The 17,837-nt window shown below is 38.4% G+C and overlaps 1 protein-coding gene across 1 annotated transcript; it reads right to left on the bottom strand.

The window, feature by feature from the left end:
- Positions 992 to 1,375, bottom strand: LOC107636731. Its single transcript, XM_016340225.1, has one exon. The coding sequence runs from the start codon at positions 1,373 to 1,375 to the stop codon at positions 992 to 994; it is 384 nt and encodes a 127-aa protein (XP_016195711.1).

Raw genomic sequence — 17,837 nt, 5'->3', positions numbered from 1 at the left:
CCACACAAATGGTACTTCTTTACGCGTCAACTTCGTCATTCGCAAGGAAATTTGTGAGAATTCTTTGATGAATCTCCTATAATATCTAGCCAATCCTAAGAAACTTTTAATCTCAATTACGGTCGTCGGCCTCTTCCACTCAGTCATTGCCTCAATCTTAGATGGATCCACTGCAATCCATCCTTACTCACCACATGAACGAAGAACATCACTTCTCTCTATCAAAATTCGCACTTCAAAAGCTTCGCATACAATTTCTTCTCCTTCAAGATTTGCAACACAACTCTCAAGTGTTCTTCATGCTTCTCTTTGGTTTTAGAATACAGTAGTATGTTGTCTATGAATACCACCACAAATTTACCCAAAAAGGGTTGGAACACCCTGTTCATGTAATCTATGAACACAGTAGGGGCGTTCGTTAGCCCAAAGGACATCACCGCGTAATCATAGTGACCATATCAAGTTCAGAACGCAGTCATTGGAATGTCAGCTTCTTTCACTCTAATCTGATGTTAACCCGACCTTAGGTTGATCTTTGAAAACACGCGTGCTCCTTGTAACTGGTCCATCAGATCATCAATAACACAGGTCCTCCCCACAGAAAAACACTTGGTCAAATTAAGTTCATCTCTATCAACTCTTCTAATTGCTTATTCAACTCTACCAATTCTAACGGTGCCATTTGGTAACGTGCAATCGACACTGGTCCAGCCCCCAACACTAAGTCTATAGCGAATTCGATTTTTCTCTGAGATGGGAACTCGGGTATGTCTTTGGGAAATTCTCGCACAATCGGTATTCGGTCTAAGTCTTGTTGATCTCCTAAAGAATTTGCAGCCAAAAGGATAAATCCCTGGCATTCTGCTCAACTGCAACTCACCATCACCACATTTAAATAATAACTTTACAAAACCACCGGTTCCTTTGATTCCTCAGACATAAACCGGACGGAATGCTTAAAACAATCCAACAACACCCGATTCATTGATAATCAATCCAAACCCAAAATCAAGTCTAACTTAGTCATTGGCAAATAGATAAAATCATGAATAAACTCTTGGTTTTCCACCCTAAAAGGAACTTCTTGACATCCTAGTTTGGTCACCACAGTTTTAGAAGCAAGGGTATGCATATGTAGATCAAATGACAATGTCGACACCCTTAATCCTAATTCAGTAGCTTTATCATAATCTATAAATGAATGAGAGGCTCCAGTATCATACAAATTAGTTAACACTTTATCATTGATTTCACATTTACCTTTGATCAAAGCATCCGACTTAGCAACATCATCTGCCATTAGGGCATACACACGGCCTTGCTGTTGGGCTCTCCTGGCATTCCAATCGGTCTTCTCGGGATAGTTACGAGACATATGACTAGCTCCTCCACAGCTATAGCAAAGTCCCAAACCAGCTCTACAAGGAGTTTCCGGATGACAGCTTCCACACCGCCTACAAGTCAGTTCATTCTGAGGTTGCCTTCCGTATCTCCTTCCTTGGTGGTTTTTGTTCCCTCAGTAAGTAGCTTGGCCACATTGAGGTTGTTGAACATAACCCCCTCTCTTAAAGTTTCGGCCCCTTGGAGTAAAGGATCTTGCACGTCCTCCTCGGTTGTGGTAACCACCATAGCTAGAACCTGCATTCACATTCTTCCTAGAGCAATCCTCCACCACACGACTTTTGTTCACTAATTCCGCAAAACTCTTAACCTCAAGAGGCACTACAGCTCGCATGATATCATCTCTTAAATCGTCTTGGTACTTCATGCAATTTCATTCCTCATATCCTTCAAGAGAACCATAAGAAACGACACAACTCCTCAAACTTGCTTGTATAAGCAACTGCAGTCAAAGATCCTTACCTTAGTTGAAGTAGCTCTAGCTCCTTGGCGTGTCTCACAGAATTCGGGAAGTATTTTTTGTAGAACTCCTCTCTAAAAACTTTCCAAATGATCGCCTCATTTTCATTTCCCTGTTGCAGAAGATGATAAGCTCTTTGCCACCAATGTTGTGCTTCTCCAGCTAACTGATAAGCAGCAAACTCCAATAATTGACCTTCGGGTATTTTCTGTGCTTGCAATGCCTTCTCTATTGCTCTGACCTAGTTATTGGCTTCCGTCGAGTCTTAGTTGATCCTCTAAATATAGGGGGATTAACCTTTATAAAGGATGCCAACGTCATCGGACTTTCAACTGAGCTTCCTCCAGATCTGTTATCGTTCCCATTCTCTCTTTCACTTGGTTTATAGCTGTCGCACTAGCTTGTATTGTGTTGACAAGGTTGGTCATTGCCGCCAAAAACTCAGCCTGATTATCAGACAAAGCAGATCCCTCATTTCCTTTCCATCCTCGACCCTATCCATGAGTTGCCATTTCGGGTCTTATCCACACAAAACAAGTGATATCAAGGTGATCAGTCTCAATATCTCAAGTTAAGTACTTCAATTTCCCAAAAGTATACTCATGAACTACATGCTAAACATATTAATCAGATTTCCTAAATAGCACAGGCACAATTCAGAGTATACATTGAAGCATAAGAAGTCCATCCCTCAGGCTCACGAGGACGAGCTGCTCTGATACCATAATGTAACACCCTAATATTTAAATCCTTATGCTCGAGTCACAAGTCAATGATAATAAGATGGTACGACTCTCAAGGTGGATTTAGAATAATACATATATATAATTGAAGGAAGTTATTAAACGAGATGAAAAGAAGGATTAAACGAGAAGTCTGAAAATGAGTAAAATAAAATTGCGAATCAGAACACTCACGTATCGATGAAACAGAAGGTAAAGCACGTTCGGAAAGCGATATAAAGATAAAGCAGTAAAGAGGAATAAGATAAAAATAGGATATATGTGTATAACATTATGGCCACTAGTCACGTCCTGCAAAGTTTAGGCCAGCTAGGGTACAGAATAAAATCAGTTTGACAACAATATTTTCTATCTCTTCCAAAATATAGATAAAGGCCTCTATAGGCAAGTTTTCAAAAGGAATAAATACATAATATAAGTTTTTCAAAATAAGTACGGCGAGATTCTAAACAAATATAAAGTAGAAATCTAATGATCTTCGTCATCTCTCACAGAAGCATAGCTTACTACTGAGCACCTGGACCTACATCTGAAAAACAAGAGATATATACAAAATGAGAACCCCTGACCAATGGCTCCCCAGTATGGTAAAAGCACCCAATAAATACTGCATAATGCAACACGAACTCCTTAAGTAATCTTAATTCTCCACACAACATTATATCCATCTTAAGTTCTTTCTAATCCATAATTTGGCAACTATCATAGGGATTTCTAAGTTTAAATCAACAATTCTCATTCTTTCTCAATTCTCCAATCAAAAAAGAACCATAATCAGAATCAACACTAGCCCTCAGCGTCAACCGACACCAGCATGAGGGACCTCTCAGTTGTACAAATACAAACAATGCAAACAAGTAATACACAAATAGATACAAGTATAGCAAGTAGCACATCATCAGATAACATGTACAATTAGGCAAATCAAATACAACTAAGAAAACCCAAAACAATTCAAACATATGCAAATGATATATCCCTATCCTATGGCCGATGAGTCTCAAAGGGTCAACAAAATCTCAAATCTCAACCTGGAGCAATTGGAGCCGACCCACTGTATCTACCCAGGAAAATTTGAATCTCAGATAAAATCTTATATCGCATGTGATGCGTGATCATCTTTCTTATATTTTCCTAGTAAATTTGCAGGTGAATTTGTTGAATTGAATCAATAATTAAGGATTTTAAGCCACCATGAATGCTACTTTGAGTTGTTTTACAATTTCATTTATTTCAGGTAGCTTTCGGGCAAATTTTGAGGAGTTCAAAAAGAAGAAAAGGAGCCACTCACAGATAGAAGGTGGCGCCAAACTTGGGAATTCTAGGTTTGACGCCAGGATCACTATATGAAGCACAAATTGATGTGGCCGTGGTGGCGCCAAACGACGTATCACTAGCATTTGGCTCCGAAGACGTTGGAATGGGTGCCCCTTATATGCACAACGTGGCGCCAAACTTGGAATAGCTTAAGCTTGGCGCCAGACTCCTGACTTAGAATAACACCAATGTGATCTTTATGATTTTGTTTGATTTAATTAGGTTTTAGAATTTATTTTTAAATTAAGAAAATATATTTTAGGTTTTAGAAAATATATTTTATATTAATTAGGATTAGATATAAAAGGAGAAGATATCTTAGCCTAGGGTCCCTTCTTCTCCTCTTCGGCACTTTACACTTTTCTCTGCCAGGATTTTTCTGCACCATGAGCAATTAAACCTCCATTGTTAAAGTTAGGAGCTCTATTTATTTGAATGGATTAATAACTATTGTTTTCTACTTCTAATTAATGCATTGATTTATATTGAAGAATCTGTTTCATTCTTCATCCTATGGATTAGAGTGTATTGGAAAATAACTCTTTTAAATTGAATTCTTGTTGAATCTTGGAAAAGTTATCTCGCCTGAATAATAGCTTGAAACTGAATTCTCATAACTCTCTAATTATCTAAATTTAATGTGATACGTGACATATAATCACATCATCTTTGGATCTTTAGGGTTTTATGTGGCAATAAACTAGAGTTTGAACTTAAACCCTCTAATTAGATTAAGTGACCAAGGAATTGGCATTTAATTGAGTTAGAGGAGGATTAAATTACCAAGGAATTGGAATCTAGTCACTTAAAGTTGCTATGAATTAAATATTTACATAATCAAAGTGGTTAATAAGAATTATTAATCCGGAAAAATAAATATCTCCAAAAGCTTAACTCTTTTCTCATATAATTCTCACAACCAAATTCCTGCTTGCTTTCTTAATTCCTCTAATTACTGTTTAATGCAATTTGAACCCAAAACACTCCCTTTTGCTTGTTTGACTAAGTAAATCATTTAATTATTATTTCTTGGTCCATCAATCCTCGTGGGATCAACCCTCACTCACCTGAGCTATTTCTTGGTATGACCCGGTGCACTTGCCAGTTCAGTTGTGGTATTCTAAAATCAGCACCAATCATTCTCAACCGGGAGCAAGTGGGGGCAAACCACTGCGTCTATCCCAGGAGACTCAAACCAAATCCAGAACAAGTGGATCAATGCCACTACATCTACCCAAGCAGGTGTATTAAAATCAAAATAATGTTCAACATCAATCTCATGGACAATCTCAACTTCAATCTCATCTTAACTTATATTCAATCTTGATTGATCTCATTCATCATCATCATCAATCATCTCATTCATATTCATCATATATAACTTCACATCTTGTTCATTTTCCTCAATTTCACTAACTCAACTCTTTAGGTTTTGTCCCTAACTTTTCCATCCTTATTTACACCGGCTCTAGACTCTTACCGCGGTTCACAAAGGCTTAAAAGGCTTGAGGAATAGTTAAAAGCTTTAAAAATTTATGTTTTAGAAAAATAGGGTGGTCGCATACACATGCACATACTCGCATACGCATGTGTGCAAATTTTCCAAACTCGTGGATACGGACCACCTTCGCGTACGTGGAAGGTTTGGACTATGGGGTTTGCCCGTGTACGCATGACTTGTGTCGCATACGCATGGGTGTCATTTTGACAAACTCTCGTATGCAACCCATATCAGAACTTGAAAAAGCTGGTATGGTGTAAAAACCAGTTTTCCAGCCCCAAATTCAAACCTTCATATCTTTTTCCACAAAATTCATTTTTCAACCATTCTTGAACTGTTAGAAAGATTGATAAATAAATTTTCATAAAAATATAATTTTGAAAAGTTTCCAACTCCAAGGACTGAGTTACGTCCCGCCGAAGTTGGCCAAAAATTAGTTTTAACCAAAAACACACATTTACCAATTGTTCTAATTGTTCACAAGCCAAATCTGTTTTAAGACATCAAAAGGACTTCAAACCAACTCAATTCATATATTCACTCTCAAACAAATTCAAACCTACTCCATTTACATAATTCAACTCAAATTCACTAACTTTACACCTCAAATCCACATTTTTCACTATTTCACCAATCATTTTAATTTCCATACATTCTATATCAATTCTTCATTCTTACCACAACATATCATCTACACAATTCAAATCCATCTAAATACACAATTCAAACTTAATCCTAGGGACATCTAGCCTAGGATTTCATACTACATTATACAGTATTTAAATGAAACTAAAATCATACCTCTTTTAAGTCAAAATCAAGCTCTCTGATTGTGAAATTTCACCAAGTATCAACCCCAATCTCCACCCAACACTTCTATAAGAAATTTCCAAGTTCCAAATGTATACCCAATACTCTAATACACACAATTTCATACATACATCAACCTTGGGTTCATAAAATTCATGAATCACAAGTGTTTGAGGATTCCTTACCTTAACTCGTGGAATTGGCTGATGAAAATGACCAATAGCTCATACTAAAGCAACCCTAAACAACCAAAACCTATAATATTTCTCAAAACCCATAATCAAATTTCGAATTACACATATTCTACGAAAATGGGGTAAGAGAACTTGAAAATTTTACCAATACTTTTGGATAAAAATGAAGAGGATGAGAAGTGCTTTGCGTGGCTTCAAACGGTGCGACAATCGGAGCACTGGAGAGGAAGTTATGGTGGATTCAATGTTTATGAGCTTAGGGTTTCTCTCTTCACCCTCTCTTCTTCAATTTCAGCATGACTGTGTAAATGATTGTGTTGTTGGTACTGAAATGTCCTAAGTTAGGGCTTATATATATTGAGCTTGGTCCCAGTTCACATATATGGACCGTTTGGCCTAATTTTAGACCAAAACCTTTAAGATTAGCATTTTGATTTATGTTTTAAACATTTTTACCTTCTGAAATATGAATTTTAACTTTTTAAGCTTTCTCACTCATAATTAATTTTCTCAACTCCAGTATCGGACAGATCTCGGCCGGTACTGTCGGTCAAATTTTCAGTGCGCATTTTTACGTAGAAAACTATGTTTTTTGACTTAGAAAAATCCTCTGAGACAAAATATCGTATTTAAATTGTCAAATTACAACTGCTAAATTTCCAAACCATTTTCTCCCATATTTAATTTATTACTTTATTAATTACGGGTTAACCAGGTTTTACAAGAACCATGTACGACGAGCAGCACTTCAGAAAGCAAAACCAGGTGCGATGGATGGAGGCACAGTGCGGTGAAGAAGGGAGGGAGGCACAGAGGCGCGTTGTAGCAAGGGAGGCATGGAAGAACGGAGGCACGTAGGCGCGACGTGGCAAGGGACAGAGGCCTGGCTAGCAGAATACGAGTAGTGGAGCACATAAGGCACGAGAAAACAAGCAGAATACAAAGGACGATACACGAGAGGGAAGCCGAGATGAGGAGGCATGGCGAGATGGGACTATGCAGCAGATCCGGAGAAAGGGTTAAATGAGAAGGGTGTGTGAGTGTGGGTGTCAAATGAGAAGGCTTTTTTTGGAATTTTTGAAATATGGAAGTGTCTTGAATGAGCTTCGCTACCCCAAGAATGAGAATATTCATTTTTTAATAGAATATTCTGTTATTTCAAACGTTTTTGTCACGGTAGTGATTTAATTGAAAATAACTATATAGTATAGGGACTCAATTAAAAAAAAATTATAGGGACCTAATTAAAAATTTGATAAAACTATAGAAATTCACAGAGTAATTAAACCTTAAAATTAATACTATTTAATATGTGATGTATCATTTTTTTATCAAAGAAAATTCAGTGATAGAAAAAAGAAACACAAATGAGCAGAGTAGGTGTGAGGATAAGTAAAGTAGACTTAATTTTTTTATAGGGTAAAGGATAAATAGGTCCCTGATCATGGACATTTAACTCCCTTAGGATTGGAAAATACAAAACGATCCCTGACATCTCAAAACACCGTACAAATTGGTCATTCCGTTCAATTTGCTCTCTAACACGTTACGGATTCAGATTACCTGGCACTTATGTGGCATAGCAGTGGGTACGTGTCAACAAGAAGCTGTGAACAGGGCTGACATGGTCTGCTGTAAAAAGCTATGGGACATTGTAGTCCTTGTGCACTAAGATGACATCGTTTCAGAAAACATTGTGCAACGATTCCTATGAGATATGCCAATGATGCCAATATCAGTCACAGACAATTACAGGAAGCCCTAGCACTTACGTTTTCCCTCCAAAAAATACAATGCTTCGTCTCCGTGTTGTCGTCGTTGTTGTTCTGTGAAGCAGTTCTGTTGAAGCTTCATGGTTCTACCTGCGTCCGCCGTGGAGAGTGGTAAGTAAATTGTTATTTAAATTTGCTCTGCTTATGCCCTTTATTTGTTATCCATGTCGTAGGACGAGATTTATAGGGACTGTAAGTGAGTGTAGTAGCTGATTAGTTTTGGGATTAGTCATTTGTCAAGTATTGTTTAGTGAGGTTTTGGAGATTTTGATAATAAGGTTTGGTTTTGTGTTGTGTTGTGCATTGAAAAATCTTACAAATGGATGATGTATTCGGTGTTCCCGTGTTCCATCATGGGGCTACTTTTCAAGAACACCTATTGGTGAGTTAGTTTATTTGCATGGTCAAGTTGAGAGGTTTCTACCAATGAATTTGGATTCTGTCAATTTCGGAGATCTGGTGACGATGTTCAAAGGACTGGGGTATCAATCGTATAAGGAGGCTTACTGGTATGATTCAAAAGCAAAGATATAGAGTCAGGGTTGCATGTATTGAGGGGGATGCAGGGATCAACCAAATACGATAGGCTAAGTTGAGGAACAAAGACACAGATGAATTATACATTTTTTTATCATCCTGTTAATCAACCTGAGATCGCAGATGGTGATTGTGAAAAGAATGATAAGGTTAAGGAAGAAGTCCAAATGACTTGGAGAAGTTGGATAACTTATCTACTGATGCTGATAGCGATGACAGTGAGGAAGATGAGATGTATAAACCACCACCTCCTGGTCATGAAAGTGGGAGTAAGAGTGGTGAAGATGATCATGAAGGCATAAGGGTTAGAGCTACCAAAGGGAAGAGAAAAGTAGTGTCTCCATCGTTGAGGAAAGGAGTTGAACCAAAGGAAAAGCAAAAAAAAACAAGCAACACATGAGTCTAAAAGGCAGAGATTTAAAGCAAGAAGGGTATGCTCATTTGGAGCAAGTTCCTCAAGGTTCACTGGGCCTGCTAAACAGCCCAGCACAAGTGGGCTAGAAAGACAGCCCAATAGAGCTAAGCCTGCTAGGGAGGCCAGCATGAGGCCAGCCATTGCAGAGTATGTCAGTGATATAGACACATAGGATAATGACATTGTATACGAGTATGAATCTGAGGAGCTGCATACCCCTATCTTATCGGAGGATGAACGGAACAAACTACACTAGCCTGATTTTGATGAACAGTATGGCTTCGGAGAAGGCAGATTTGAGCTTGGCACAAGATTTACTACAATAGAAAGGTTCAAGGAGGTTGTGAGGGATACATTTATTGCTGAGGGGAGGGAGTTGGTCTGGACTAAAAAATGACAGTGAAAGGGTTAGAGTTGGCTGCAAGGGTGAGGATTGTCCTTGGATTGCCCATCCTTCCTACAATAAACAGCTGCAATATTTTCAAGTGAAAACATATAGGAGTAAACATACGTGTGCAAGAGATCTAGGAAGCAATGCAGCTCACCAACACTAGATCAGCAAGAAAGTGGAGAAAAGGATGACCATCCATCCCTACATGAACACACATGAGGCTATCGATTTCTTAAGAGAAGGGTTTGATCTAGTTCTACACCCTAAGATGGTTCACAGAGCTATTAGGGAAGCAAAAGACAGGATTATGGCCAACGAGATAGAACAATATAGGAAGCTGAGGGACTACCTAATAGAGATACATAGAATCAATCCAAGGTCTACTGCTGACGAGCGGATATTTTATACACTTTTTGGCATTATTTTCATATAGTTTTCATTATGTTTTATTTAAGTTTTATTAAGTTTTTATAGGTTTTAGTGCAAAATTCATATTTTTGGATTCTACTTTGAGTTTGTGTATTTTATGATGATTTCAAGTATTTTCTGGCTGAAACTGAGGAGCTTGGGCAAAAGTCTGATTCAGAGGCAAAGAAAAGACTGCAGACGCTATCAGGATTTGACCTCCATGCACTCGAAGGATCTTTTCTGGAGCTAAAGAAGTCCAAATGGTGCGCTCTCACCAGCTATGGAAAGCTAATATCCAATGATTTCCAGAAATATATAATAGCCCATACTTTGCTTTAGAAATAAAGGCCCAAAACTGACGTTCAATGCCAACCACCAGCCTCATTCCTGGCGTCCAGCGTCCACAGGGGAGCAGCTGGTGTCCAAAGCCCAAAAGGGAGTCCCAAGCCAGCGTTCAACACTCCTAAAGGGTACTAACTCATGAAATTCACTCAAGCCTAACCCAAACACTCACCAAGTGGGCCCGGAAAGTGGACTTTCGCACTACAAGACTAGTTTATCTTATTTCTGTAATTCTTAGTTAGCAGATTAGTATATATAGGAGGAGATCACCCTTGTTTAAGAACTTATGATCTTCTTCCTCCCCCATTTTATTTTTCGAACAGCATTATGTACAGTATGAGTCACTAACCTCCTAAGGTTAAGGTTAGGAGCTCTGTTGAGTTTCATGGATTAATAATATTACTGTTCTAGTTCAATATGTCTGATTCTATTCTCTTATGTATCCTCGTTCTTCATCTCATGAATTAAGGGTGACCCGTGACAATCACCCTTGTTCTACATGGGTTCCGTGCGAGTCCTGACCCAGATAGCGTTGAACCAAAGATAGAGATTGCATTGTGGATTCCAATAGAGTACCTAGGCAACTTTGGATACGTGACATGAAATCCCGTTGACCGTGGGTAAGTGAGATCTGTGGCGCTAAGGCTAGAGTCTGAGAAGTAGCGTTCACTGATCCGGAAGATCTGCCTTGTCTGTGGCACCTTGAGTAGGATCGTGAAGGGGAGTGGATTACTTAGAGCTTCATCTTCTGCTATAGTGAGAAACCTAGAGGTGACTTGATGAGAGGACATGGGTCACTTGCAACATGGTTGATTGCTGCAGTGGATGAGGTTAACTTGATGAGAGGACATGAGTTAATCACTTACGGCTACCATTAAAGGAATCAGAAAGTTATTGAAGTAGACAGTAAGAAAAGTTAATCCAGAAAGACAAAGCATCTCCAAAGCCTTAACCGTTCTCATACCATTGATTTCTCATCTATCTAGTATCGTTTTATTTATTTATTTATTTATTTATTTATTCTGTTTTATGCGTTTTTCGTGACAAACTATAATTTCTATCCGCCTAACTAAGATCTGCAAGGTAACCATTGCTTGCTCAAACCAACAACCTCCGTGGGATCGACCCTCACTCACCTGAGGTTTTACTTGGACGACCCGGTATACTTGCCAGTCTATCTGTGCGAAACGTGCAGAGCCAGTTTCGTGCACCAAGTTTTTGGCACCGTTACCGGGGTTTGTTCGGATTTGACAAACAACCGGATTATCTTGTTGCTTATATTAGGTACTTTTTACTTTTGTTTTGAGTATTTTGTTTTCTTTTCAAAAAATTTTTCAAAACATTTCCTTTTCTTTATTAATCTTTGTCTTTTGTTTGAGTCCTTTGTTCTTGTTCTTGTTAAAGTTTCGAACTTTCTTGCTTTCCTTTGCCAAAATTTTCAAAAATAGTGTCTTTTGTTTGAGTTTAGTGTCAGTTCTTAAGTTTGGTGTCCTTTGTGTGTTCTTTGTTTCCTTTGAATTTTCAAAAATTGTCTTAGTGTTCTTTCTTGGTATTCAAGTTGTTCTTGTTTCTTTTCTTGTTTTGATCTTAAAATTTTTAAGTTTGGTGTCTTTTGGTGTTTGTTTTCTTAATTTTCTAAAATTAGTGTCTTTTGATCTAAAAATTTTAAGTTTGGTGTCTTTTGGTTGTTTTTCTCTTTCTTCATTAATTCAAAAAAAAAATATCTTTTCTATCTTTATCTCAAAAATTGTTTTCGGAAATTTCAACAAAATTTCAAATTTTAATTTCAAATTATCATCTTATCTTATCTTCATTTCAAATTTCAAATTTAAAATATCATCTTTTTCAAATCTTTTCTTTTAATTTGATTCTTTCCTATCTTATCTTTCTTTTAAAATTTTAAAATTCAAAACTTTTTCAAATCCTTATCTTATCTTTGGGTTATCTTTCTTTAAATTTCAAATCATTATCTTATTTTATCTTAATTTTGAATTTCAAAATCAAATCTTTTCGAAAATCAAATCTTTTCAAATCTTTATCTTATCTTATTTCAATTTCAAAATTCAAAATCAAATCTTTTTCGAATCTTTTCAATTCTTATCTTATCTTGTTGACTTTTCTTTTCAATTTTAAATTTTAAATTTCAAATTTTAAAATCAAATCTTTTTCAAATCTTCTACCTTATCTTATTTTCAAATCTTTCTTAATTAGTTATTTGTTTCTCTTTCTTCTTTTTCAAAACTTCCTAACTAATTTCTCTCACTTCTATTTTCGAAAACTTCTCACTTCTTTCTCTCTTTTCTTTTTCAAAAACTACCTTCTAATTTTCAAATTGTTTTAGTTAATTATATTTTAATTTCATATTCAACTAATAAATAAAATAAAAACAAAAATATTTTAATTCTAATTTCTCTTTTTACTTCTTAATTTTCAAATTCTTTACCCCCTCTACTCGAATTTTTCATCTGATTCCTCTATCTTCATTCTTCTTTCTTCTTCACATCTCACAACGAGCTCTCTATCCTTTGACATAGAGCCCCCATTCTTCTTCCTTCTTGTTTTCTTTTTCTTATTTATGAGCAGGAATAGAGATAAAGAACCTCTCTTCGAACTTGATCCTAAACCTGAGAGGACCCTAAAGAAGCGTTTACAACAAGTTAAAGCACAACATTTCAGAAGAGACCTCACAGAACTTTTTGAACAGGAAACAGAAAATACAAACATGGCAGCCGAACATATTAATGGTGTAATACCCGGTCTAACCGAAATTTAGTAAATAATAAGTTAAATAGGAGCGAATATGGTTGGAAGATTTGGCAATTGGAATTTGATAATTTAAATATGATATTTGGATTCAGTGAATTTTTCCGAGTCGGAAAATATAGTTTTCTGCGTAAAAGTGTGCAGTGGAATTTTGACCGGCAGTACCGGCTGAGATCTGTCTGGTACTACAGTTGAGGAAATTGATTATGGGTAAATAAGATTAAGAAATGAGGAATTATAATTAGGGAAGGTAGAAATATTTAAAGTGCGATTTAGAGCGCTAATCTTAAAGGTTTTGGCCCAAAATTGGGCCAATGGGCAAAAATAAGTGAACCGGGCCTAAGTGGGCCCAAGACCCAACATATATAAACATTAGTTATGAGTATTTCAGCTCATTTTTCCCTAAAGAAGGGGTGTTGGGCGCTGATTTGAGAAGAGAGAAGAGAAGAGAGAAAACCTAACTCTCTTTGATCTTCAAACCACCATAACTTGAGCTACGGAGCTCCGATTGACGAGCCGTTTGCGGCCACACGTTGCTCTTCTCATCCTCTACAATTATATCTAAGTTTGGTAGTGAGTATTTCATTCATCTCTGCCCAGTTTTCGAAATTCACCACTGTTACATATTTTTGGATAGTTAGTGTTGAAATCTTGTGATTTTGGGTGTTTAGCGATACTCCAACATGGATTCTAAGTGGGTTCTATCCCTACTTCATATGGGCTGAGGTAAGAAGTGCTCAAACCCTTGTGATTTATCATTTTTATGAGCCCTAGGTTGATGTATGTATGTGACATTGGTTATGTTAGTGTATTGGGTGATGTTGGTGCACAATTGGAGTGCCAAATCTACTTAGAAATGAAATTGGATCCGGGATGTCCATGCCGTTTGAAGAACGGGTGAAAAATGATTTAAAATGAGAAAGTTATGTCCGTCGGAAGATTGGGGGTTGAATCTGTAAATTCTGCAGCTTTTAACTTAGAAAATTTTTAGCAAAATGACCTTCCACGCGTAGGCGCACTTGGCGCGTACGCGTCGTTCTTCAAGAAGGCACTATCCACGCGTGCGCATGGTGTGCGCGGGCGCGTCGATGCGCTGCATCAAATGCCCAGCTATTTTCCCGAGAGTTGTGCCAGAGTTGTGCCAGTTTTGTGCCTGGGGTGCAAGAGCACCCACGCGTACGCGTGGCTGACGCTTGCGCGTCGTTTGGCTATTTTTCAACCCGCGCGTCCGCGCGTATGACGCTTGCGCGTTGATGAGTTTTGTGGCCATCCACGCGTGCGCGTGGAGTGCGCGTACGCGTGGCCCTGTTTTCATGCCAAAGTTGATTTTTGAGTTTTAAAAGCCAAATCTCATACTTCTAAGCCTCCGATCTCACCTCTTATGTATTAAATCATTCTGATATGCCTAGCAATGAGCTAGGAGATGTGGTAACTTGCGAGTGAAGCAAGGGGAAAAGTTATGATCAATGATGGTCAAAGATGATTATATGAGATATAGAGGATGACGGTGGAAGTACCGTGTATGCCATGAGCCGGAGGGCTATATTTATTGATAAATGGCCTTAGGGTGTTACATTATGGTATCAGAGCAGTTCGTCCTCGTGAGCCTGAGGGATGGATCTGCTTATGCTTCAATGCATACTCTGAGTCTGTGCCTGTGCTAGTTAGGGTATCTAATCGATCCATCTAGCATGAAGTCCATGAGTGTACCTTTGGTACTTGAAGCATTATACTTCCGATATTGAGACTGATCAACTTGATATCGATTGTTTGGTGTGTATAGGAACCAGATGGCACCTCGTGGACCCGGTCGGGGACGTGAAAGAGATCGTACTAATACGCAGGAACCGGAAATCAACCCGAATAACCCGGTAAACCTTATGGCGGCGTTGGAGAATATGGCTGCTGCTATGCAGGCCACTACGGAGGCTCTTGGGCAACAGATGAACAATAATGGCAATAGCGGAAGGGAAGCTCAGGGCCCGATGACACTGGCAACCTTCTTAAAGGTTAATCCACCTAAGTTCAAGGGAACCACCAATCCGACTGAAGCTGATACTTGGTTTCAGGCCATGGAGCGAGCACTGCAAGCGCAGTTGGTGCCTGAAGAGCAGCGTGTTGAATTCGCTACCTATCTACTCACGGGGGAAGCATCGTATTGGTGGCACGGGGCTCGACGTCTCCTGCAACAGGGGAATGATCATATCACTTGGGATGCCTTCCAGGTGGAATTCTATAAGAAGTACTTTCCGAATTCCGCCAGGACAGCCAAGGAATTGGAGTTACTACAGCTAAAGCAAGGTGCTATGTCCATATCTGAGTATACAGACAAATTTGAGGAGCTATTCAGGTTTTCCCGCATGTGTCAAGGAGCTCCGGGAGACTTCGAGGAATGGAAATGCATTAAGTATGAAGGAGGGCTCCGGAGCGACATCTTAAGCTCAGTGGGACCAATGGAGATCCGAACTTTTTCAGAGTTAGTGAATAAGAGCAGAATTGCTGAAGAGTGTGTGAAAAGGAGGGTTGCAGAGAAGGGAAGTCATAGAGAGCACAACCAAGGATTTGCACCAAGGGGTCGAGAGTTTAAGGAGAGAGGATACGTACAACACTTTCCCCAAGGACAGAATAACTTTGCGGCTGCTTCTGATGTTTCAAGCTGTCAGAGATGTGGAAGTCATCACCCAAATAGGCCGTGCTGATTGGGGTTAGGTGTATGTTACAAGTGCGGGTTACCAGGGCATGTATCAAGAAATTGCCAACAAGGAGAGAGTCAGGATGCGGGCCGATTGCGACAGTAAGATTGAGGTAATTGCCTTAATACAAATGGATAAATGCCTGTGATGTAAATGACTTTCTGTTGAGAATGATGTGTTGTGTTTGTTATGTAGTTGGTTGATTTCTGGATTTTTGGTGAAATAGATTGAACTCGTGACTTTTAGTTCCTTTGATTTAAATAGATAAGGGATGGTCCTAAATGATGGATTTGGAAACGTTAATTCGAATTGTCGGTCAAGTTAAGTGGTGGTTTAGTACTTGAGGAAATAAGTGATGGAACTAATACTTGACGAGAAATCAAGGTGGCATAGCGGAAGCTTGCTAAAGCATTAGCATAGTATGGTAATAATAAGGAAAAGTAGAGCATGATTGGAAATGCTTTATGCTTTGAGTACTTAAAAGTTTAGTGAGCTATGCAGATAATGATTCTAGGTAATTGGAATTAATTGCGGCTGTGAGCCTTGATGGTTCTGAAACGGATGAGGAAATTATCATTGATGCATAATTGGATTTAGATGATGAGAGAGTGCAAGTTGTCGTGTTTGAGAGATGAGTACCACGATGTTTAGTCATAGTGACCTTGGAATTAGATTGAGATTTATAATGATTGGTTTTGAAAGACGAATGTGAAAGCCACTAAATTGAAATACAGATGCAGTACTGAGATTGGTTTGAGGGAGCCCGTGACGGGTGGTAAACTCCAATTTTTGGGGAGGTACTGTTGAAAATTTTTCTCCAAAAAATTTGAAAGAGTGCTGGTTATGGTTTTGAGGATAATTTTTTATATGAGTAACTTTAACGAAAGAGATGTGTCTCGAATGCTTTTATAGATTATTAAAGGAAAGCGGATTCTTATGATTTTTGTTAAATTGTTATTTCAAACTCATTTGCTTTCTAGAAATGAAAGGGGTTTTTGATTGATGAGTCAGAGACTTTATAACAGCAAGTCATGTAGAAATTCGAAGGTTTGAGAATAAGAAAGTAAGTTTGGAGGTTATGCTTGGAGCTGAGCTGTGATTAGTGGTAATTGGCTTGGCAGAGGGAGAGGATAGTGATGGATGAAATTTTCGAGGGCGAAAATTTCTGTTAGTGGGGTAGAATGTAATACCCGGTCTAACCGAAATTTAGTAAATAATAAGTTAAATAGGAGCGAATATGGTTGGAAGATTTGGCAATTGGAATTTGATAATTTAAATATGATATTTGGATTCAGTGAATTTTTCCGAGTCGGAAAATATAGTTTTCTGCGTAAAAGTGCGCAGTGGAATTTTGACCGGCAGTACCGGCTGAGATCTGTCTGGTACTACAACTGAGGAAATTGATTATGGGTAAATAAGATTAAGAAATGAGGAATTATAATTAGGGAAGGTAGAAATATTTAAAGTGCGATTTAGAGCGCTAATCTTAAAGGTTTTGGCCCAAAATTGGGCCAATGGGCAAAAATAAGTGAACCGGGCCTAAGTGGGCCTAAGACCCAACATATATAAACATTAGTTGTGAGCATTTCAGCTCATTTTACCCTAAAAAGAAGGGTTGGGGCACTGATTTGAGAAGAGAGAAGAGAAGAGAGAAAACCTAACTCTCTTTGATCTTCAAACCACCATAACTTGAGCTACGGAGCTCCGATTGACGAGCCGTTTGCGGCCACGTGTTGCTCTTCTCATCCTCTACAATTCTATCTAAGTTTGGTAGTGAGTATTTCATTCATCTCTGCCCAGTTTTCGAAATTCCCCACTGTTACACGTTTTCGGGTAGTTAGTGTTGAAATCTTGTGATTTTGGGTGTTTAGGGATACTCCAACATGGATTCTAAGTGGGTTCTATCCCTACCTCATATGGGCTGAGGTAAGAAGTGCTCAAACCCTTGTGATTTGTCATTTTTATGAGCCCTAGGTTGATGTATGTATGTGACATTGGTTCTGTTAGTGTATTTGGTGATGTTGGTGCACAATTGGGAGATTGGTATTGCTTGAGGAGCTTTGGTAAGGCTTGGAGCTAAGGTTGGTGAA

This window comes from Arachis ipaensis, chromosome B04 (genome assembly GCF_000816755.2).
Source record: "Arachis ipaensis cultivar K30076 chromosome B04, Araip1.1, whole genome shotgun sequence".
Classification (NCBI taxonomy): Eukaryota; Viridiplantae; Streptophyta; class Magnoliopsida; order Fabales; family Fabaceae; genus Arachis; species Arachis ipaensis.
This window is presented reverse-complemented; position numbering and strand designations above follow the sequence as displayed.